General features: G+C 38.2%; 4 protein-coding genes and 1 pseudogene across 5 annotated transcripts; 2 read left to right on the forward strand and 3 right to left on the reverse strand.

The window, feature by feature from the left end:
• Positions 1–161: 161 nt before the first annotated feature.
• On the reverse strand, positions 162–2,730 carry LOC119997783 (mitochondrial inner membrane protease subunit 1-like). Of its 2 annotated transcripts, none has more exons than XM_038844981.1 (5): positions 2,296–2,730; positions 1,990–2,214; positions 1,642–1,752; positions 835–899; positions 162–498 (listed from the first exon to the last, which is right to left on the reverse strand). In XM_038844981.1, the coding sequence occupies exons 1-4, from the start codon at positions 2,419–2,421 to the stop codon at positions 849–851; spliced, it is 513 nt and encodes a 170-aa protein (XP_038700909.1). In that variant the 5' UTR covers positions 2,422–2,730; the 3' UTR covers positions 162–498; positions 835–848. The 2 variants fall into 2 exon arrangements, with proteins under 2 accessions (XP_038700909.1, XP_038700902.1); XM_038844974.1 differs by having other exon boundaries at positions 162–511; positions 2,296–2,729.
• Positions 2,731–3,002: 272 nt separating this feature from the next.
• LOC119997773 lies at positions 3,003–7,089 on the reverse strand (annotated as a pseudogene).
• A 5,620-nt stretch (positions 7,090–12,709) lies between these two features.
• Positions 12,710–14,675, forward strand: LOC119996471 (PLAT domain-containing protein 1-like). The gene is made up of 2 exons (XM_038843116.1): positions 12,710–13,110; positions 14,579–14,675. Exons 1-2 carry the CDS (start codon positions 12,710–12,712, stop codon positions 14,673–14,675), a joined length of 498 nt encoding a protein of 165 aa, XP_038699044.1.
• LOC120005591 (LRR receptor-like serine/threonine-protein kinase FLS2) lies at positions 14,187–19,161 on the forward strand. The gene is made up of 2 exons (XM_038855696.1): positions 14,187–17,882; positions 18,495–19,161. Exons 1-2 carry the CDS (start codon positions 14,723–14,725, stop codon positions 18,857–18,859), a joined length of 3,525 nt encoding a protein of 1,174 aa, XP_038711624.1. The 5' UTR covers positions 14,187–14,722; the 3' UTR covers positions 18,860–19,161.
• A 2,076-nt stretch (positions 19,162–21,237) lies between these two features.
• On the reverse strand, positions 21,238–22,257 carry LOC120006356 (chlorophyll a-b binding protein of LHCII type 1). The gene has a single exon (XM_038856723.1). The coding sequence runs from the start codon at positions 22,200–22,202 to the stop codon at positions 21,402–21,404; it is 801 nt and encodes a 266-aa protein (XP_038712651.1). The 5' UTR covers positions 22,203–22,257; the 3' UTR covers positions 21,238–21,401.
• Positions 22,258–22,955: the final 698 nt, after the last annotated feature.

Here is a 22,955-nt window from a genome sequence, read left to right on the forward strand (position 1 = left end):
TGCTGTTCACCTGCAGATCCCGCGATCAGGGCAGTAGTTTGAATCTCAGTTTTATTTCTCTCAAGGAATTTGGATACTGTCTCTACTTGTAATTCTTCTAGCAACGGCTTGATAGATTATTTGATTGTCGTTTAAAATCTTCAGAGATTGCACTTGATGTATATATCATCCGAGGAGAACACTGCCGGATCAATAGAAACCTTTTGTCTACACAAGAAATGGTCTCACTAAAGTCTGGTAAAGGCTAGTAACACAGTTGCTGTGACATTCAGAGCAGAATTCCAGTATACGAGATTTACTTCTCTTGCCACAGAAATGAGAAACCAACACAAGTTACTACTCAAACTATCAGTTGTTACAAAAACCAACTTGTATAAAACGAATAAAAACTTATGACTGGTTTATTGATCTGCAAGCCAGCATCTCGCAAGAGGGTTGTCCTTCAAATGAGTTCAGATTGACGGCATTACAATTCGACAGTGAATAGGTGCAATTTATCTGCAAAATACAACTTCACCACAAAAGAGGAGTTAGAACAGTACTTTTAGCTTATCAAAAAAAAGCCAAAAGAACATTACTTTTAAGCAACTAGTGGGAAGTTTTTACATGTTCTTCACAAAGAAAAACTCCAAGTGAACATGAAGAAAATAAAAGTTGAAGTAAATACATTTGCAGGTACATTGAAGTAAATAAAAGTTCCACAAACCAAGTTTTTTCAATACAACATCAGCAGAAGCTTTCAGAATTTATAGCATAAAAGTGGGTAGTAAAATTTGTAGGAAATAATAATAATTAATAATATAAAAGGTGAGGACATGGCTAAGAAAAGTGTACCATTCAAGATTGAATCACTTGTGTAACTTTCTCTCCAAAGGTCCAAAGTCTTTAGGTGGCCATATCTGGAAACAGAATGTGAGTGATTCAAGAGATCATAAGAACACAATTTTAGAAAATAAAGCAAATAAAGATGTACACACAAAAATACACAATCGAAGTGACGGTTAAATATACCAAATACCAATTTCAATCATTGTAATAAAATAATAACAAAGAAACTTATAGGGCACAACATATATACAGAAGCAGTGAAATTCAGTGGGAGACACACGTAACTGAGCTTCGTATGCATTCCAATCATGCAACTTGGAAACAAAAGGACAAATAAAGATAAAGAGAGGAAAATGCATGCAACATCTAAACCCCAAATAAGAAAACAACATTATAGAGAAAAGGAAAATATATTGCAACTTACAAGACAGTTCACTTTTTTCTTCTGTATTTTCACTTTTCAGAATTTTTTTTCACTAATATATATACTCCAAAGCATCACAGCCATAGGCCAACAATAATAAGAAGGACAAACCAAACAGATTCCTTACAAGGTTTAAACCATAGAATTGATACAGTTGTAACCCAAGGCAAGTTTGTTCTTTCACAAATCACCAAAACAATAATATAATTTGCAACTAGGACCATGTAGCACAAATGATTCAATTGACAGATTCTTGACGAGTCTGCTAAATGAGCAGAAAGAATATTTGTATGACTTTAATGGATTGTTACAAATAACTTGCCCTATTTGGAAAGATCTAACACATGCGAAAATTCATAGAAAATGAACTTGAGGAAAGTTAGGCTCACCCTAAAAAAGACTCTGCCTTCAAGAAGGCCATAAGGAACTGGACCAAAACGCCTGGAATCAGTGGAAGCATAGATGTTATCTCCCTGTACCCAGATATGCCCCTTCGGAACCTAGATTACAGGTGAAATTAGCATTACTACACCGTGTATATTAAGCTCATGAAAATGAAAACACAAACCCCTTGAAATCCTATTGAGCATAAGCTGTTCAGAAACAAATACAAACTCTCTAAAACCCAAATACCAGAATGAATTTTTATAAGAGATTCTTCGAGATCAATCAATCAAGCACAGACCCATGATTCAACAAAAATCTCTAAAACCCATTAGGCGAATTATCAAACGTACCACAATGGTCTCGCATCTATCGCTGGTATTAGGGTCTACCACATAGGTCACACTGTCACCCTCCACACCAATCACACGTTTTGTCACAACCTTCCTGGGAGCCACAGGCGACCGTACAATAACAATGTCTCCAGTTCCCACCTTGCCGAGCCGGGGTGAGAGCCGCTCTGCCAGGAGAAGGTCAGGGGTGATGTTCAGGGTCGGAAGCATGCTGGGGCCATGGGACTGGAAAGCACCCAGTTGTCAAATTCCACCCAAAAATAATAATAAAACTCACGGGGATTCTTGAGGGTTTGAAGTACTTACGAGAACGACAGTGCTGATGTGGGTCTTGTTGAGATGGAGGATGCAGATTAATTGGGCCACAAAGGATGCTTGATTGAATACTTCCTTGTTTTTGGTGATAAACTCCCTCAGTCTGCTCACTCCCATTCTCTAGAATTTGGTTCGAGGATGGAACCTGGAAGAGGACAGCGCTAGTAGTATGGTCGACTTGTAAAGCGGAACACAAAGGGTTACTTAAAGGGGCTCTGATGTTTTTAACTTTCTATTGCCAAACAAACGCCTCCTTCGACTATTAAGATTTTACACTTGTGATTACTTTGTATATGTCAAGACTTAAAATCTCAAGTCGCAAGTCTAATCCCAGATCTTGTACTCGCCTCAATTTTATCCCAATGAATGAAGCATAAGACACTGTAGTGGTGATAGAGATGTGGACAAGTCGTCCTCACATAAGGTAGTAGACATGTTTAAAAGAAGTATTGGGTATCTGAATCCAGGACCATACACCATATGCAGAACATAGGTGCTCCACTCGCACAGACGCCACTTCCGATTGGAACCCAGAGGGATGGAAAAAAAAGGACCATGCATGCATGACAATGGAGAGGGAGAGGCATGAAAGAAAAAGGAAAAAAAAAAAACACTACGGCAAGAGCTTGCTAAAGCCTAAACGGCTAAAAGCATATCTTAATGCAAGACAGAGTAACCAAGCCTAAATATAAGACAGAGACAGTAACTAAATTAACACTTTTAAGACAGAAAAGTGCAGACCCAAAAAAAAATACAACATCCTGAGTACATTCAGAAACCATTTGTTTATCGCGTCTGGGCATTAGTAAGATGCCAATTATTTAAAGCATAACAACGAGCCAGAAAAATAACAGCCAACTATGTAACAGAGTTCAATGATCAACCTCAGACCCACTGCTACCCCAGAGTCTCCCCACTGCTAAGGAATTCTGCAAGACATATTAGGAGGAAATTTCGAAACTGAACCCTCAAAGACGATAGGAAAGATCATCCCCAGTAATACCAGTACAGTTGGATTTCCAAAGAGGCCATGAGTCCCAAAAAACTTGCTATTAGTGCCCTGCTAATGCAAACCTGCAGAGAAAGCAAGAGTGTGTGCTGCAGAGAATGGCGAGGGGAGAAGTAGTTTTCGGTCACAGTAAGCCACGTTTTATATTTTGATTATCATGGCATAAAATGGAGTTTAATTGTTGAAGCTTCCAACTTCAAGTTTCTGCACCTCGACCTTTAGAGACTTGAGGTACCTGACAGCTTCATCTAGAACAGTAACAGTATTCATTTGGTCACCACCAGGTACAATTTCTGTCGTTTCCTTTCACTCTGACTGCTACTATTGCTGTCAGAAGACTTCTGAACAGAAGAAGATGAATCGTTTCTCCAGGGTCTTGAACCATAAGTAGAGCAAAATTCAGGGGAGTCAATTTCATGATTACCATCAGTCCTCGCCGTGCTGACCTCTTCTGTATCGGAGTCCTCATGTTCTCCCTCTTCCAAACTCAGTAACACATCAATATCTGCTGAATCTTCTACTAGAGAAGATGTCATTCTTTTCGTATTATTCACATATTCTTTCTCAAAATTCTCCTGGACATAAGTTGCATGAACCTCTAAACCAGGACCACCAAATTTGTGGGCATTCGCAGGGTGGAACATAATCTGACTTCTGTGTTCAGTCTGATCACAGATGATGAAGTTCCTAGGACAAACCTCAGAGGTTTGAAATTCAATGCCGTGAAAGGGGATTGATAGCTTTGGTGGAGGTGGCAAAACAGCACCATAGGCAGAGGCAACAGGAATATCCACATATCTATTTTTTGCAGGGGGAGATGCTGCCTTTTTGTGGTAAAATTGCTGATTGCTATACATCAGAGTCTCTGCTTAATCAAAAAGTTTGCAATGATAAGAGTGTTGGTTTTTAAGTTGGCTACTATTCAACTTTCAATCCAGTGAAGATTCCTAAAACTACGAGAAAACTATATAATAGATCCAGGTATAGCCATCCAAGTGAACACAGAGCCGCTCATTCCAAATCAACAGTCAGCACCGCATATACCTTCATTTGGTCAAAGCCGACATACATACGAACATAACCAGGGAACCAGCTTTTTTCCAAATCCCAATGACCCAGGGCTTTGTAAAGTTAAACTACGTAACAGGCTTAAGCAATTGACGGAAGTATTCTGCCTGAAAAAGCGATGAAAAATACACTAACATCACATTAAACTATTAACAAGTTAAATGTAGTGCTAAATGTGTCATTACATGAAAATAGCTAAATCAATGGAATCAGGGATTAGTGAATAATGAACAAGATAAGACAGAAGCTTATAAATAGCGTCATTAGATTCAAGATAAATTGTTCGCATGTGAATACGGTAACACCTGACAATGGAACAAAGGATTTAACAAATTGTTTCAACTTCCACAAAGATTATGTTATTAAAATCATAACAAAATGTTTTAGATTATTTTCAAAGTTTCAAGGAAGATCAGTTAGTTGTTATAATTGATGAGAAGTCTAAACAACTGCCAGAAAGAACTAAAAACAATAAACTGTTTTCAAACATTTTAGACAATTTAACTTACAAGAAGAGAAAATCCATACAAGGGATCGATTGCATAATAAAAGCAGTAATTGCTTTAAAATATGACTGTCCACGGTCAATTTTCCACTTGTACTACCTAAAAGTTTTGAATGCAACTTGTACTACCTAAAACTAACTAAATAAACCACAAAGTACAAGCAAGAGCAAGCAAGTTCAATTATTATCTTGCCACCTTGCTCCAACACAAATGCACTAATTTTTAAGCTGTAGCTGATCTCTCATATAATAACTGCTCAACATCAGTAAATATATATTATCATGATTAGATAACATGAATGTATGGACATCCCATAACTTAATCATCAGCGCAATTAAGGACAACACCAAGTATATGAATAGAATGGGTAAAGATGATTGTAAATACTAATTAGCGAAGAACCATTACACGATTGCACTATGTAAACTAAGATGAGCAACTAAAATCAACAGACAAAAAGAGTTGACAACAAAAATGGAGAATGCCATTTTAAAAAAAAAAGAGAGAGAGAGAAGAGACATGCAAAAACATTGTGAATTCAAACATGAGTTCAAACATGTACCTGACAAACTTGAATCATTTGGTAGTACGCAATAATCCCAACACTCATTTTAATTTTTCCAGCTTCCTTCACTGCTTGATATCTCTTTCGAGTTAAAGCAAAGTACATTCTCTCTCCTAAACGACTCAAGAATTAGAAACACAATGAACAATTCCTTTATAAAGGACCAGAACCTCACCTAAGGCAGAGGAAGAGAACTTTTGTTAGATCAATACTGAAACAAAAGCACAAGAAGATATCAAAGTTTTATTGACTCTGCAAAAATTATGCAAATGAAAGGGCTTAGAGTTTTAATAACCAACATTCCACATTATATGCAAACTATATGAACGCAATACTAAAATCTAATCCTAGGCCCAGAATCCCCACATAGGAATTACCCAGAATCTCCACGTAGGAATAATACTGATACTAATGAAGGTTCCACAAGGAAGAACATACAACCACTTGGTCATAGGCTCATAGCAGCGTTGACAATGTATCCAAGATCCAACAAATCCAACGGCTAAAGATGAACTTCAATTTCACTTGATACCAGAGTAATAAGATCCTTAGATTCAAACCATTAATTCCACCACCAAAAGGGTAATAACAATGTAGATACAAGCTTCTAAGTTCTAATTTCACTTCATTCTAAGTTCCCACACAAACAACACAGAGCGTAGACAAGAAACTGAGTCGAGTATAATCCATTGAACTTCAGTAGTTATACCTATTCGGTTGCTGAAAACATTAACTTTCACATCCATGCATATAATTCAATGCAGAATAAATTGACGATGCGAATAAAAATTATGAAATAAAATTAATCAGAAACATGAGAAGATAATATCTCACCCAGAAAATGGGAAATTCAAATTACAGTATCACACGAAAGAACACCACCAAGCGAACAAATTTGCTGATGTAAGTCACAAAAGAAGATGACCACGGCATTGTTGAACCTTTCTAGCAACGCCAACCACCTATAAAAGAAAAAAGGCCCAAACTAGAACATCAACATAAACATTACACATTCCTATATTCAAAAAAAAATTGCAGCAAAGAAATCACAGCACAAAGACAATCAATGAAACTGAAATTCGTATCTACAACATAAACAAAATATTATTCAAAATGAACGTTGTTTAAAGAGTAATTAATACAAGTTCCTCATCTAAAGTAATCTGAACCTAATTCAAGTACAAAAACCCAGAATCATTATTCATTATCATCTCCTTCTAATTTATCGGCTAAATGAGAAAACAAAAAACGTGCAAAGCTTAAAACAGATCATCAAACCCTCCCAGGCACATCAGAAATCACAATCATTAGAGATACACACGAATAACTAAACAAACAACAATCGGTAGAGGAAAAGACAAGATCTTGAGATACCAAAAGAGAACCTTAACTGATTCGCTGAACAAAACAACAAAAAAGTAAAGTTTAATCTGCAAATTAACATATTAATGGGCATAAATCAGAACACGCTTCTTACTTGTGTAGATACCAAAACAGACAAAGATAAAGATTGGAGGATGAAGATCTGGTAGGTTTCCTAGATTTGCGCTGAAGATCTAGAGTGAGAAAATCCAGAGAGAGAGAGAGAATAGAACGAAGCAGAGAGTAAAAGCTGAACTTGAGTGGGTATACACAGTAATACGTGCCGTTTCCAGACTTGAAAAGCCAAACGTGGGTCTTTTTAGTTTTTAGGCCGTTGGATGAGAGGGAACCGCATTTTGGAATTGCGATTTCCGTTTAAGGCAGATGGAATGCGATCCGTCCGATCGAGAACTCGTGCATGGAGCAGTGGGCCCCACAAGGTTTGACAAAATGCGAACCCTTAAATACGCAAGACTCCGTTTGGTTCATGTTACGATTACGATTGATGAAGAATTTTCGAACGCGCACCAATTTTACATACTTGAAATGTAATGATTGTAATAAACCATAACAAAAATGAAAACCACATATTTATCCCTTAATACTAAGAGATAGTAAATGGGATAATTTCGTGATAAATCTCTTGGGTTTTGTTTAAATCTCTTGATGAAAGAAAATTGTCAATGTCAATGTATGATTGTAATTTTACATAAATTCTTTATATAACGAATTTTTTCTTGATTGTCTTTTGATAATACTCGTTATTTTTTCTCCAACTTTTAACATTTCCACATATATTCTTCTGTTGACATGGTTGTTGCACTTTTTCAATTTCAATTTTAATTTTTTTATTGTCATATGATATTTTTGCCAAAGAATATCATGAATGTAATTTCACAACAGAAATTTTGTCCAAATTATTCTCTTGGATGGAAACAATGTACGAATTTAAAAACAATGACAAAAATACTTTGAATGACAATAAATTTTCTCTCGTAATGAACAATGGTCAACTAATAACTTCTAAAAATGATAAAAATGTAATTCTTTTGGCCAGCTGCCTATTAATTTTGTAATACACCCAAAAAAAAGATACAATAATTTTCTATTGATATGGCAAGAAGAATAATGTTTCAGACCCCCAAAAAGTGACCTCCAAAAGATCCCCATTTAATATGGAGTGTTGAATGTAAAATGGGCTTGTATTTTTAATCAATGATTATTTTAATGCCACATAGATTTGGGGAACTTTTGGGGGTCAAATTTTGGAGGTCTCTAGCATTGTTCTAACAAGAAATAGCACCAACGATAAAATTGTCCTCCATCAAATATGTATCAATAAGTAGTGCCAAGCTTCATCAAAATCCAAATAAGCAAAGAAAATTAATAATGACACTCATCGTTCTCTTGTTCTTCATCTTCCTCTCATTGTTCTACTCTGTTAGTACCCTCGATTGTCCGGTAAGTACTCTCCTTGAACACTAATATTTTTTCTTGATATGTGTCATAATACGTGTGCCCAGAGTTCGATTCCAATGAGAAGTATATTTCTCAACGACATTTCAATTTTTTAAGAAAATTTAATGTGATATCAAGTCAAGGTGGTCATAGGTTCGGTCCTTTTGTACGGACTAAGAGTCCCCTACAAGAGAAGCCACTTCAGTTTTGATTAGTTTATTTATCAAATTTAAAAAATTGTGTAGACCTCACATTGACAAACAGACTAGAGTTTGTGGTTAAAACTACAGAGACGTCTACTGCAAGATCCTCGTCCGCCTTTTGTACCGACTACCAACCATTTTTGGTTTTATGAATAGGTAGTGCAAGGCCGAGTTCATAACGGGCGGACCGGAATCTACCATAAGTTTGAAGCTCCATGACACTAATAGTAATGGGGCGATTGGGAAGATAAACAAACTAACGTTTTGGGTTGGCCCAATGGGCCTGGACATTTCGAATGGAAGAGCCAAGTTAATATATGCCACATCAGCCTTTTCCGTTAATTACATGCCGGAAAATTTGATTCGAGACATAATTAAGTATAATTTTGAAACATTAAAGATATTAGATATTTGGAATAAATTTTAAACTTTAAGGACAGAAACAAAAAAAGCGTACAATTTTAAGGATGAAAAATAATAAAATATGGTTTAGCGAATTTAAAAACATGACAAAAATACTTTGGATGAATACATTTTCTCTCGTAAATGAACAATGGTGAACTAATAACTTCTAACAATGACAAAAGTGGAATCCTTTTCGCCAGCTGCCTATTAATTTTGTAATGCACTGCGGATCTTGCAAGAGAGATAGACAAAAAAAATACAATAATTTGCTACTGATATAACAAGAAATAACACCAATAAGACAATTGTCCTCCATCAAATCTGTGTCAATAAGTAGTGCCAAGCTTCATCAAGATCCAAACAGCAAAGAAATTAAATTAATATATGGCACTCATCATTCTCTTGTTCTTCATCTTCCTCTCATTGTTCTTCTCTGTCAGAACCATCGCTCGTCCTGTAAGTATCCTCCCAAACCACTACTAGTTTTTTTGGTCTTTTTGGTTATGATCGATTGAAATAAATAAATTGTATGTTAGCTTATTAATTAAATTTAACATGATAATATGATATCAAGTCAAGCACTCAAGCTGGTCATGGTTTCAATCCCCCACTAGTTGGGTGGTTCGATCCTTTGGATGGGTTAAGAATCCCCTGCAGGAGAAATCACTTCAGTTTTTGATCAATAATTGTGTAGGACTTCACATTGATAAACAGATTGGAGTATGTGGTTAAAACTGCAGATACGTCTGTTGCAGGATATTCGTCTGCGTTTTGTACGACTACCAACCATTTTTGGTTTTATGACATAGGTAATGCAAGATGACGGTTGCGAGTACACAGTCTTGACCAAGACCGGGTTCGTAACGGGCGGACCGGAATCTACCATGAGTTTGAAGCTCCATGACACCGATGGAGAGATGCTGAAGATAGACAAACTAGAGCCTTGGGCTGGCCCAATGGGCCTGGACATTTTGAATGGAAGAGCCAAGTGTTCAAGTGGGCCTATCTATGCCATGAACCTGACCTCGAATGGGCTGAGTATTGGGCGCCCGGCCTGGTACTGCAACTACGTGGGTTTGGATGAAATGTTGTCGAGCAGAGCGCACAACCCTTGCATGGGTTCGAGAGAGTTGTATAAATTGGAAGAGTTGCTAGATCGTGATACGGCACCGTTTCAACTCTATGAGAGTAACACTAATAGTTGCTGCTGTTTGATTTTGATAGTCAACCCCATGAACAACAGGTTTCCATTAAAACGAGTCCTTAATGATGTTAGTAGAGCTTAAATAAAGAAAATTAAAAATGATGATCAACGTGTGTTGGAAATATAAAGTTAAAAAGAATAAAAAAAATTTCCTTACACAATAGATGTTGAATTATATATGTTCATTACTTACACAAGAGATGTTAGTTATTCAACGACACACAAGTCCAATGTCTTCGAGATCACAAATCCAGTTCTTTTTGTTTTTCTTTTTGATTTGCTATTCTTGGAGTATGCTCACATCTGCAGTTGTTATGGCCTGGAATGTCTTCAAGTTCTGCACGGCCTTGAGGGGCGCGGGCTATATCTTGATCCTCTTGGTGCTTGGGGTGGTCGACTGGTTGGTGACCTAGGAGAAATCCGATTGAGAGAAGATGCTCTTGGCACTGATTGAAGTTTGGGGAGAGAAATCGAAGGAAAATTTTCAAAGAAATTGAGGCCGAAGAAATTAGTATGGGACTGAAGAAATTGGGTTTGTTCAAGGAGGCAGAGACAAGATGGGGGTATTTAGGGTAGCATGATAAAAAGTTAAGGGTAGTTTTGTAAGAAAATATCAAATGCTAGGAAATTGTCCATTCAACAACAATTTGAAAATGGTCATAAAATTATTGCAAAATTGTTTAGAAATTATTATAAAACCGTGTTAAACCGAACCAACCGTTTGATTAGTTATTGTCAAATGTATGATAGTAAGGATCGATTGAAAAATCGAAAAAATTGATCAAACCGTCAATAACTCGACAAAAACCGATCGTGGACACCCCTATATAACATAACGAGCACACATCCCGTGTACCTATTCAGGGATGTTTGGATCAAACGTTTTTCTTTTCGTTTTTTGAAAGGTAGTAACTGGGAAGCCAACAAAACCTAATAACTAATCACATTATTCACTATGTAAGTATGGAAACAAAGCAATTCAATGAATATTTTAGTTTTTTTGGCTTGGACTTCACATAAATTCTATCCAATATACATGAAATACTACGGACATGTGTGAATTCTCCTGTCTGTTTGCTCACAACAATTATCCATCCCCATCAAATCTATATAAATATGTAGTACCAATCTTCATCAGAATCCAAAACAGCAAAGAAATAATAATGGCACTCATCGTCGTCTTGTTCTTCATCTTCGTCTCATTGTTCTACCATCGCCGCTCGTCCTGTAAGTATCCTTCCAAAACACTACAATTTCTTGTATTTCTTATAGTTGATTTAGATGAATAAATTGCATATTAGCATATTAGAAGTTGAATCCCTCACGAGGGGAGGGGTTCAGTTTTGTGTCGAGACTAAATATCTCACATCAGATTGACATAATTCAACCAAGTAGTTTATAAGCAAAGATCCACCCTCTCTCACATATCCAAGACTTTTTTCTGGGCCTAAGTACCATAGGTGACGATCCAAAAGTATTGTCCCATATTCGTTTGTTAGTAGCAGACCATGTGGTTTATAAGCATGACCCATCTCCTTGACACTTGAGACGCCTTTTAGAAGGACAAAACCGCACGGACATTGGCCTAAAGTGTAGACAATATCTCAAGTGGATTGAGCCAACTTTTCTCACCTCATTCTTCTACTTCTCGTCTCTTTGAAATTATAACATGGTATCGAGCATTTTCGATGTCCTTAAGGATAGATTACCCACATGGTGAGGGATACTACATGGATACTAACCTATATAGTCCATTTGTTGGCTCTCATATAACCAGTGTTTTGAAAACCGGACCGGACCGGCCGGTCGGACCGGTCCAACCGGTGACCGGCCACTTGTCCGGTCGAGGTGCCAGAACCGGTGATTGGTGAACCGGGATATTTCCGGTTGAACCGGCCGGTTCTTCGGTTGAACCGGTCAAAACCGGACCGGTTTTGACCGGTTCGGTCATTTATTAATGTTAATAAAATATTTTTGAAATTTTGTTATTTATAGGGTTTGAACTCATGACCTTTTGTTCATTAAAAAAGGTTTTAACCACTAGGCTATGAGATTTTCTTTGTTTAAAATGATACTTTATTTGAATATATTGTATTTTTATGAAGTTTTCTTACATATTATATGCATATAATATAAATATATATATAAATAATTCATTACATTAAAACCGGTTCGAACCCGGTTTGAACCCCGGTTGAACCTTTGAACCGTGAACCGAAGATTTTTCCGGTTTGATGACCGGTCCGGTTTTAAGAACCTTGCATATAACTCAGCACACAAGTGAGGAGGAGTGTTGTCTCATATCAGTTTGTTATTAGCAAACCATGTGGTTTATAAACATTACCCATCTCCTTAACACTTGAGGCGCCTTTTAGAAGGACAAAACCACATGGGCCTTGACCCAAAGTGTGGACAACATCTCAAGTGGATTGAACCAAATTTTCTCACCTCATTCTTCTACTTCTCCTTTCTACCAAATTATAACAAAAAGAACAAAGCCGTATGGGTTAATTGTATGCACAATAACTAGATAGTCCAAAACGAACAATATTAATTTGTAACAGTTGGGGTGTATTTTTAACCTTTGTGCCACTACCGATCATTTTTGGTTCTATGAAATAGGTAATGCAAGATGACGGTTGCGAGTACACGGTCTTGGTCAAGACCGGGTTCGAAACAGGCGAACCGGAATCTACCATGAGTCTGAAGCTCCATCACGCTAATGGAGAGATTCGGAATATAAACAAACTAACATCTTGGGTTGGCCCAATGGGCCTAGACATTTTGAATGGAAGAGCCGAGTCTTTAAGTGAGCCTATCTACGCCATGAACCTGACCTCAAATGGGCTGAGTATTAGGCCCCCGGCCTGGTACTGCAACTACGTGGGTTTGCATGTAATGTTGCCGAGCGGAGCGCACAACCGCTGCATGGGATTGACAGAGGTATATAAAATGGAAGTGTTACTAGATCGTGATACGACACCGTTTCAGCTCTATGAGCAACAGGTTTCCATTAGGATTAATCCGTAATGATGTTAGTAGAGCTTAAATAAGGAAAATTAAAATGATGATCAAGGTGTGTTGGAAATATAATTAAGGTTTAAAATAATAAAATTTTCTTTACACAATAGATGTTAATTATTTTTGAGCTTGAGATTAATTCTCTTTACCAACCAGCTAAAACAAAAGTGGGTGAGAAAATCTACAAAATTTGTTGTCACAATGTCAAAATGGAACCTTTTTGTGCCAACCATGCCGATTAAGTTTTAATATATACATACACACACATGCATAATAAAAGGTGGATAATATGGAAAAAGTTGCAAGAGATTTAGAATAAAATAAGATAATGTATGGTTTTGAGTGTTTGTCTATTAAGAAATATATATATATTAAAAATTTGAGTGCTTTGTTGGTGTGCAGCCACACGCGTGAATATAGAATAATAAATGAGATTATTAGGTTTAAGGTGGAAGTAGCACTAATTAAAGATAGATACGAAAATGTTTAAGATGTTACGGGCATACGAGTGAATATAGGATAATAAATGAGATTATTAGATCTAAGGTAGGAGTAGCATCAATTGAAGATAGATGCGAAAAAACGTTTAAGATGTTACTGACATGTACAACATAAAGAAAGCGATGCGGCGGTAAACATAATTGAGAGAATTTGCACATAAGATAATAGGAAGATCTAAAAAAACAAGATTTGAAGTAGTAAGAAAGTATATAGCTTAAATATAAATTGATAAAACTATGCTCTTATGTAGAAATTAATGATGAAAACGAGTATTAAGTGGTAGATTTCCGTTGATCATTCTCATAAACTCGTGTAGCCGACCCAAGATTTTTGGAATAAAGACTCATGATGATGACTACCAATATGGGAAAAAAAAGAGAGTCAACATAAACAAAGAGAGTAAGAGACTACAATATACAATCCGATCCTGAGATTTAGTCTGCCTACATAAACTGATGAACACCCCCTCTCTGCTCGAAAGAAAAGAAAAGAAAAGAGGAGAAAAACAGCCCCTCTCTATTATAAAGAAGGTATTTTCATACATCAAAGAATCTGGTTGCATAAATACAATGCAAGTACTCCAGAGACTAATCAAGAAAATGCCTTGAATAATCTTACAATTAAATAGAAAAAAAGAAAAGAAAAGAGAAGAGAAGAAAAACATGTGGGAACCTTTGCAAGTTGCAGGAAATTGAGATGTCAAGCCCATAACCCCACACTTCTCATCTCCTTCCTTTCAGTGACAAGCTAGCAAAGCCGACAAATCCCCTTTTTTGTGCCTTTATATTACCAACTTGCATACTAATGGATTGAAATTCTATTATAGCTGCACATGGGACCCCTGACTAAGTAGAAGACTTGCAGGTCTCTACTGGATAGGCCAAGTTGTGTACATATTGCTTCACTATATATGTATTTTAGCCAACAATATGAACCTCATAAGGTCAACTTTATATGATATTTCAATTGAAGACCAAAGGATCAGTATCTTCTTACCAGTTTCCATCTTCTTTTGACTCCCATGACGTCTACAGCTGATGAAGACTTGAACGTCAGTGGCGACAGCTAATGATTATTGAATTCTGCATATAAATCCTTCATAAAGTTGGGTTTCCCATGACAGTTTCTAAGTCTTCAGCAATGGTGACTAGAAGTATGAGTTTAATTGTGTTCATACTCTGTTCTGTTTTTGCTAATGCTCTATCAGCAGAACCAAGCTTGGAACTTGAACTTGAGGCATTGAAGGAGTTCAAGAAGGCCATTACTCATGATCCATTGGGTGCACTTGCGGATTGGAGTACTGATGCAAACCATCACTGCAACTGGACTGGGATTGTATGCGACTCTGCAGCCGATAGGGTCGTCACGATTTCTCTGGTCGATAAGCAGCTCCAGGGACGGATATCGCCATTCCTCGGCAACATATCCGGCCTCCAGGTTCTTGATTTAACCTTGAATTCATTCTCAGGTTACATTCCAGCTCAGCTGGCTCTTTGCACCAATCTCACTGAACTTGTGCTCTATCAAAATATGCTTTCGGGTCCGATTCCAGCAGAGTTTGGAAACCTTCAGAATCTGCAATTTGTGGATCTGGGTGATAATTCTCTGAATGGAAGTATACCAGAAAGTATTTTCAACTGCACTTCCTTGTTAGCATTTGGTGTTGTTTTTAACAATCTCACAGGCACAATCCCTTCAAACGTAGGAAACTTAGTCAATCTCCAAATGTTTTTAGTTTATCGTAACAGCTTGCAGGGTTCAATACCTGCTTCCATTGGTAGGCTAGAGGCTTTGCAAGCTTTGGACCTTAGTGAAAACCAGTTGACAGGAGTCGTACCTCCACAGATCGGTAATCTTTCCAATTTAGAACAACTTCTGTTGTTCAACAACTCTCTTGCCGGAAACATCCCACCAGAACTAGGTAGCTGTAAGAAGCTAGTCGAACTTGAACTGTATAGTAACCAATTCACTGGAAGCATACCCTCTGAGCTTGGAAATCTCATCAAATTAGAAAAACTGCGGATGTACGACAATAGCCTAAATTCCACAATCCCACTCTCCATCTTCCAATTGAAGTCATTAACCAATTTAGGTTTATCAGAGAACATGTTGACTGGTACAGTTCCTCGTGAAGTCGGTTCTTTGAGGTCCTTACAGGTACTGACCCTGCACTCAAATTACCTGACTGGGGAGATACCTTCTTCGATTACGAACTTGGCAAATCTAACATATTTGGCACTGGGCTTCAACTCTCTCACAGGGAAGCTTCCATCAAATATTGGGTTGCTTTACAATTTGAGGAACCTTTCCTTGAACAGCAACCTTCTTGAGGGACCAATTCCATCTAGTATCACCAATTGTACCCATCTTGGAACCATAGCTTTGGCCTTCAATAGAATGACAGGGACAATTCCCAGAGGTTTAGGGCAGTTGCCTAATCTGACATTCTTGTCTCTTGGTCCAAATCAGATGTCTGGTGAAATTCCTGATGACCTCTACAATTGTTCCAATCTTAGGATCTTAAACTTGGCTGAGAACAATTTTAGTGGATTGCTAAAACCAGGTATTGGCAAACTCTTAAATCTTCAAAAGTTCCAAGCTGGCTTCAATTCATTTATAGGGCCGATACCACCCGAGATAGGCAATTTAAGCAGCCTCAATACTTTGTCCCTCTCCGGAAATAGTTTTCCAGGCTTGGTTCCAAAAGAATTATCAAAGCTCACTCTCCTGCAAGGGCTTTTCCTGCACGACAATGCCCTCAGCGGAACAATACCTGAAGAGTTATTTGAATTGAAACAGTTATCACGTCTTGAGTTGGACAGCAACAAGCTTATAGGTCCAATTCCAGCTAGTATCTCAAAACTCGAGTTTCTTTCACAACTGAATCTTCACAGTAACTTGCTAAATGGATCCATTCCTCAAAGCATGAAGCGTCTTGATAAGCTTTTGTTGATGGATCTCTCTCATAACAATCTCACGGGTTCAATTCCTGGGTCAGTGATGGCAAGTATGAGGAGCATGCAGCTGTATCTGAACTTGTCATACAATTTATTTGAAGGAAGTATTCCGGTTGAGCTGAGTAAATTGGAAATGGTACAAGCCATAGACCTGTCATATAACCAACTTTCAGGGGAGATTCCTAGAACACTTAAAAGCTGCACAAATTTGTTCTCCCTTGATCTTTCAGGGAACAAACTTTCAGGTTCAATCCCAGGCGAAGTTTTTACAGACATGAATGTGCTTACAGTCTTGAACCTTTCGAAGAATAATTTTGACAGTGAAGTCCCGGAAGACCTGGCCAAATTGAAGCAACTGAGCTCCCTAGATCTTTCTCACAATCAGCTGAAGGGCGAAATTCCGGGAGGCTTTGGCAATGCTACCAACTTGAAACAGTTGAACCTTTCTTTCAATCAGCTCAAAGGTCATGTTCCAGAGAGTGGAATATTCAGAAGCATAAATGCATCCAATTTGGTAGGAAATCCTGGTCTTTGTGGAACAGAAGTTTTAGGGCCATGCAGCAAAAGTTCACGTCGTCTATCAAAGAAGACGAAGTTGATTCTCCTTGTGCTTGGATCTGTTTCTCTGCTTCTGCTTCTTGGTTTACTAATTTTGATACTTCAGCGATATGCCAAAAAGCATAAATCTGAGAAGGTTCCGAATCAGGAAGCTGAGTTCACTCCCGCATTCACTCTCACAAGGTTTGATCAAAAGGAACTAGAAAATGCTACAAATTTCTTCAGCGAAGATAATATTATTGGTGCCAGCAGTTTGAGCACCGTTTACAAGGGTCAACTAGAAGATGGAGTCCTCGTAGCTGTGAAGAAACTTAATTTGGAGCAATTTTCCACAGAATCTGACAAGTGCTTCAACACAGAAGTTAAAACCTTGAGCAAGCTGAGGCACAAGAATCTGGTTAAGGTACTTGGCTTTGCCTGGGAGAGCAGGAAGCTGAAAGCTTTAGTTCTAGATTACATGCAGAATGGGAACTTGGAGAGCATCATACATGATCCTGGAGTAGACCAGTCAAGGTGGACACTGTCTGAGAGGATCGATGTCTTTTTCTCAGTAGCAAGTGGATTTGATTATTTGCACTCTAGTTACGACTTCCCCATTGTTCACTGTGACTTGAAGCCTTCTAACATTCTTTTGGATGGAGATTGGGTCGCCCATGTGAGTGATTTCGGAACAGCAAGAATGTTGGGAGTTCATCTCCAAGATCAAAGCAGCCTCTCTTCAGCGTCAGCTTTTCAAGGCACTATTGGCTACATGGCACCAGGTAATTTCATCCACTCTATTCAATCCATCAAGCTCATACTTCATTTTTTGACCTGTCAAGATTGTGCTATACTGCTATCAGGTTCCTATTTCCAATTACCCAGTAAACAAAAGTTACAGTTCCAAAAAGTAGATTCAGTCAATAAAAATGGGTTGCATATCCTAGTTTAAGCCACTAAAACTGAAATCTTTATATCCAAGTTCAAGTCATTCATTTGCAATTCAGAAACAACACATTGTTCTTTGGCTGTTCTTATATGCTATAAGTAGTGATATATTATATGCCAATAGAAGGTCAGGAATAACTCTTATTTCACCCATCATTTGAAGTGTTTATTTATGCTACTAGTAATGTAATGGCAAGATGTAGATGACAAAAAATATCAAAAAACCAAGTCGAATTCAAAGTTTATGATACTTTCTCTTTCATATTAACCATCACTTGACATGTCTCCATGTGTGTGCACCAAAGTTAAATTTTCTTTATTCTCGTTATCCCTGATTAGAGATCTTTCATTGGTTATGGTTTGCTTGAGAAGTCATTTGTGAATAGATAAATGTCATTGCATTCTCTGGTTTTCAGTTACTAAAGCATTTCTATGCTTCTCTTCAGAATTTGCATACATGAGGAATGTCACGACAAAAGTGGATGTTTTCAGCTTTGGAATAACAATAATGGAGTTTCTGACAAAACAAAGGCCAACAGGACTCACGGAAGAGGATGGGTCACCAATAAGTCTGCGTCAACTAGTCGAGAAAGCCATTGTGAATGGCATCAATGGGCTCATGCAAATTTTGGACCCTATGCTAGCAACTAACATCTCCAAAGATGAAGATATATTGACAGAACTCCTTAGACTAGCCTTGATCTGCACAGACTCAAATCCTGAGAACAGACCCAACATGCATGAGGTGGTGTCGTTCCTTTTGAAGATAAGGACATACAGTAATCTCGAATTTAGCACCCAATCACAATGAGGGCTTATCTTCGAAGAATAATGAAACCAGATAGAGCAATTTGGAAGGTGTCTACTAAAGCACGAGAGCAACTAAATCATCAACTGCATGCTGGCTGGTGCCTTTCTATCTTCAGGCATACCAGTGTCAACAAGGTGATGACAATATGTTGCCGTCTTCAACCTTAGTATTAAGTAGTGGTAGAAAGTATTGGTATTCATGTTCACAATGTCTTTGAGATTCAATCCTAGATGTATCAAACGCATACTTATAACATCTTCCTCCATTTGATTTTACAAGAAAGTTATTATGCCTCATAAAAAGAAAAGGTCAGCATACCAGAGCCCATCCTATTAGCAAAAACTTTTCCCACAGCCACTAAATTTTCCTTCCAACACATTCCCCATGTTAGCATATACCGTCGGTTCTTAATAAATCTATGAACTAAGCAGCACCTCACCAGTGAGGGTTATGAATTCATATAACTTTCTATCAAAATTTGGAAAAACACTTTTCGTGAAAAACGACTAATATAATTTAAATAAATAATTAGAAAACAGAAATTACTGTGCAGAACCTAGAAATCATGAAAGATGGCGCATGCGTCCAAAAAAGATAATCATAAACTTGGTGCAACTCACTCATTTGGTGGGTCAATCTTCAAAAACGCCACTATAGGAGAAGGGAAATCCAAGCAGCCTTCATGAACCTTCTGAACTAAAATTTGAAGTTAAGGCCAGCAAAGTGAACAAAGAGCTTACTGCGATCTCAGTCAGGGCACTGGTAGATAATGATAATATGACATCGTTTGCGTCGTTCTACACTCCTATTCAGCTGTATTGATGTGAGAGGCCATGTGAGTTACGATTACCCAAAAAAAAAAGTAAAAAATATGGCAATTAGATCAGATATTGAACACACGTTAACACTCAACATAATATAAGAACATGTACGAGCTAGTTCGGGTAATTACTTTGGCTTGAAGTTGAAGGTGTTTTTTTTTTTTTTTCTTTTCCAGATAAACAGGAATTTTACCACTTGAAAATTCCAAGTAGGTGCCACCCATTTACTAGACGCGGAAACTAAATTCTCTACAGCATCAAGGGAGTAAATAATTATTTCCACGAAGCTACTTTACAACTGAAATGATCAGAACTGTGTTTTTAAAAAAGAACATAATCAAGTTCGCTGTTTCCTTTAAAGATTCGCAATCCAGAACTGGATCAATAACTATGACTACCCAACTCTGGTTGTTTACTTTTCAGTATAACTGAACATTCCTGTGTTTAAGTCACAACAAAAATGGACGTATTCAGCTTTGGAATAATAATAATAATAATAGAGTTTCTAATAAAAAGAAGATTAACAGGACTTACAGCAGAGGATGAGTTGCCAATCAGTCTGCGCAAACTTGTAGAGAAAGCCCTTGTGAATGGTACCAGTGGACTTCTTCAAGTTTTGGACCCTATGCTAGCAGTTGGTACCTCCAAAGAAGAGGATGAATTGCTAGCAGTTGGTACCTCCAAAAAAATATGGTTTGCCTTAATCCTTTGGTGGGTCGGTCATCAAGAACTCCTATATAGCTGAAGGGAATTCCAAGCCATGACCATCCTCTGAAAGAGAAGCAGCCTTACCCAGTAGCAAAAAGGCCAACCTCGAAGGCTCTGAAGTCCCCTTCCCACCATCACCACCCCCATTTGAAAAGCACCTTATCCACCCCTCCATTCTCTCCATTTCCTTTCTGCATTTAGGACCCTTAACCCCAACAATCCGTTCATAAAAACCATCCTCATATCCACAAGAATCAGCATAATTGCAACCAGAACTACCACTCTTCCTTTGTTTTAATTTTTCTTCCTCTTCTGACAAACCCAAAAGCTGTAACAATCGTTTAATATCGTCAACATCATCAGCATCATCAGTTTGGACTTTGGGACCAATTTGAAGGTCTTCAAATGACCGCTATTAGGTAGGTAGGAATTGTGGCGACGGTGATAAGAATGCAAGTGGGGGCTCACTGCTCTCCTGGAGAGCCGAGTCTTTGTTGGTGGTGGGGGGTTGACATGAGTAAACAAAAATGGGGGAGCTAAGTGAGTCAATTTATGATTGCTGCGGTGGTGAGGGGTTGGAGACTTGTGGTGGATGTTCTAGTTTTAGTCTCTTTCCAACCGACATAAATATTAAAAATTGAAACTTTCTTTCACGATCAATTACTTTTACACAATTTGTAAAGAATAGTGGGCACAGTTACCTGTTTGAGAGAGGAGAAGAAGATGGGTGCCGAGATGCCGAAACCAAGTTTTGATTTTGATGATTCTATAGGGTCTCGTTTTGCCAGAGCCAAATGTTAAAAACATTAAAACAATTGATGTCAAAAGAACATCAGATCCATTCAGCCATGGAAAAGAACACAAATTTCACAATAACTTCACTTTGTTCAGAACAATTTTGAATTTTCACCACAGAACACTCTCAAAATACAGTCAAATGGGAGATCGAACAACAAAAACAAAAGCATTCATCATCTCCCAAGTTTCGTTTTTTAACATTGATCTTTGAGTCTTCACTTTCCGGGCACAAAGTTTGTGGCATAAGCCCAGGCGTTGTTGTTAACTGGGTCAGCGAGGTGGTCGGCCAAGTTCTCCAATGGGCCCTTACCGGTCACAATGGCCTGAACAAAGAACCCAAACATGGAAAACATGGCTAGCCTACCATTCTTGAGCTCCTTCACCTTGAGTTCAGCAAAAGCTTCTGGGTCATCAGCAAGACCCAATGGGTCAAAGCTCCCACCTGGATAAATTGGGTCAGTCACCTCACCAAGAGGCCCGCCGGCAATTCTGTAACCCTCAACAGCGCCCATCAAGACCACCTGAGTGGCCCAAATAGCAAGAATGCTCTGTGCGTGGATCAAGCTCGGGTTGCCCAAGTAGTCAAGCCCACCCTCGCTGAAGATCTGTGATCCAGCCTTGAACCACACGGCCTCACCAAACTTGACACCATTACGGGCCAAGAGCTCCGGAAAGACGCACCCAAGAGCCCCAAGCATGGCCCATCTAGAGTGGATGACTTCGAGCTCACGGTTCTTGGCGAAGGTTTCTGGGTCAGCAGAGAGCCCAGCTGTGTCCCAGCCGTAGTCACCAGGGAACTCTCCAGTCAAGTAAGATGGAGCCTCACCGGAGAATGGACCCAAGTACTTAACTCTGTCTGGGCCGTACCATGGGCTTCCTGATGAGACAGGCTTTTTGGTGGTACCTTTCCTCATGGAAACACGGCCATTGCCGAAGAGCTCAGGCAAAGAGGGGCCGACCTGCACAGCCTTTCCGACGAAGGAAGGAGAGGAGAGAGCCATTGTTGATGCTGCCATTGATTTTGGGTGGCTGAAAACTGAAACTTGGCTTTGTGTTTGAGTGGTGGAAATGTGAGTGGGTATTTAAGGACTTGGTCTTGTTATCTTTTATGGTATGTGTTGGTTTGGTTTGATTGGGGGGTTTTAGATTGTGGGATGTTGTTATATCTTGATATCGAAATCTCTTATTTCATTGGATGGTCTTTGATTTTGGTTTTAGGTATCTGACTGACTTGGCAACCTCTTGTCCACTAAGTTGTCTTGTGGTTGTAAGAGATTCAATGTATTGAATGCGATTGGAAGTTGGAAGTTAGTGGGGATATTTTTTGAAGAGGTGGTCGGAGCACCACAAAAAATAATGAAAGAAGTAACGATATCTAGAAATCCAATCACAAGGCATTTTGACGATTGCAGGAGAGAAGGGGATGAGAAACTTATATATGGAAGCCTATCTGATGGGCATGAAGATAGATCTATATTTGTGAGGAATTTTCTATTAAGGAGTAAAAAAACACAACTAGGAAACACGAGGAATGAAAAATAGCACTCAAATAGTCAAATTTAGAAGTTTAGGATGAAGATAACCCTTGAGGCATGTTTTGTAGTGAAGGCATGAACCCGTTAAAAAACTTGTAAAAAGTCACACATTGCTGTGGTGTAAACTAAGGCGTGATTTATAAGTGTGAACTTAATCTTAAATAATAAATACTTGAGTCATTTTTTGAAGGACAAAGTCTAGCGATCTTAAACCTTAGATCAGTGACGAATTTA

The sequence above is a fragment of the Tripterygium wilfordii genome, chromosome 1 (genome assembly GCF_013401445.1).
Source record: "Tripterygium wilfordii isolate XIE 37 chromosome 1, ASM1340144v1, whole genome shotgun sequence".
Lineage (NCBI taxonomy): Eukaryota > Viridiplantae > Streptophyta > Magnoliopsida > Celastrales > Celastraceae > Tripterygium > Tripterygium wilfordii.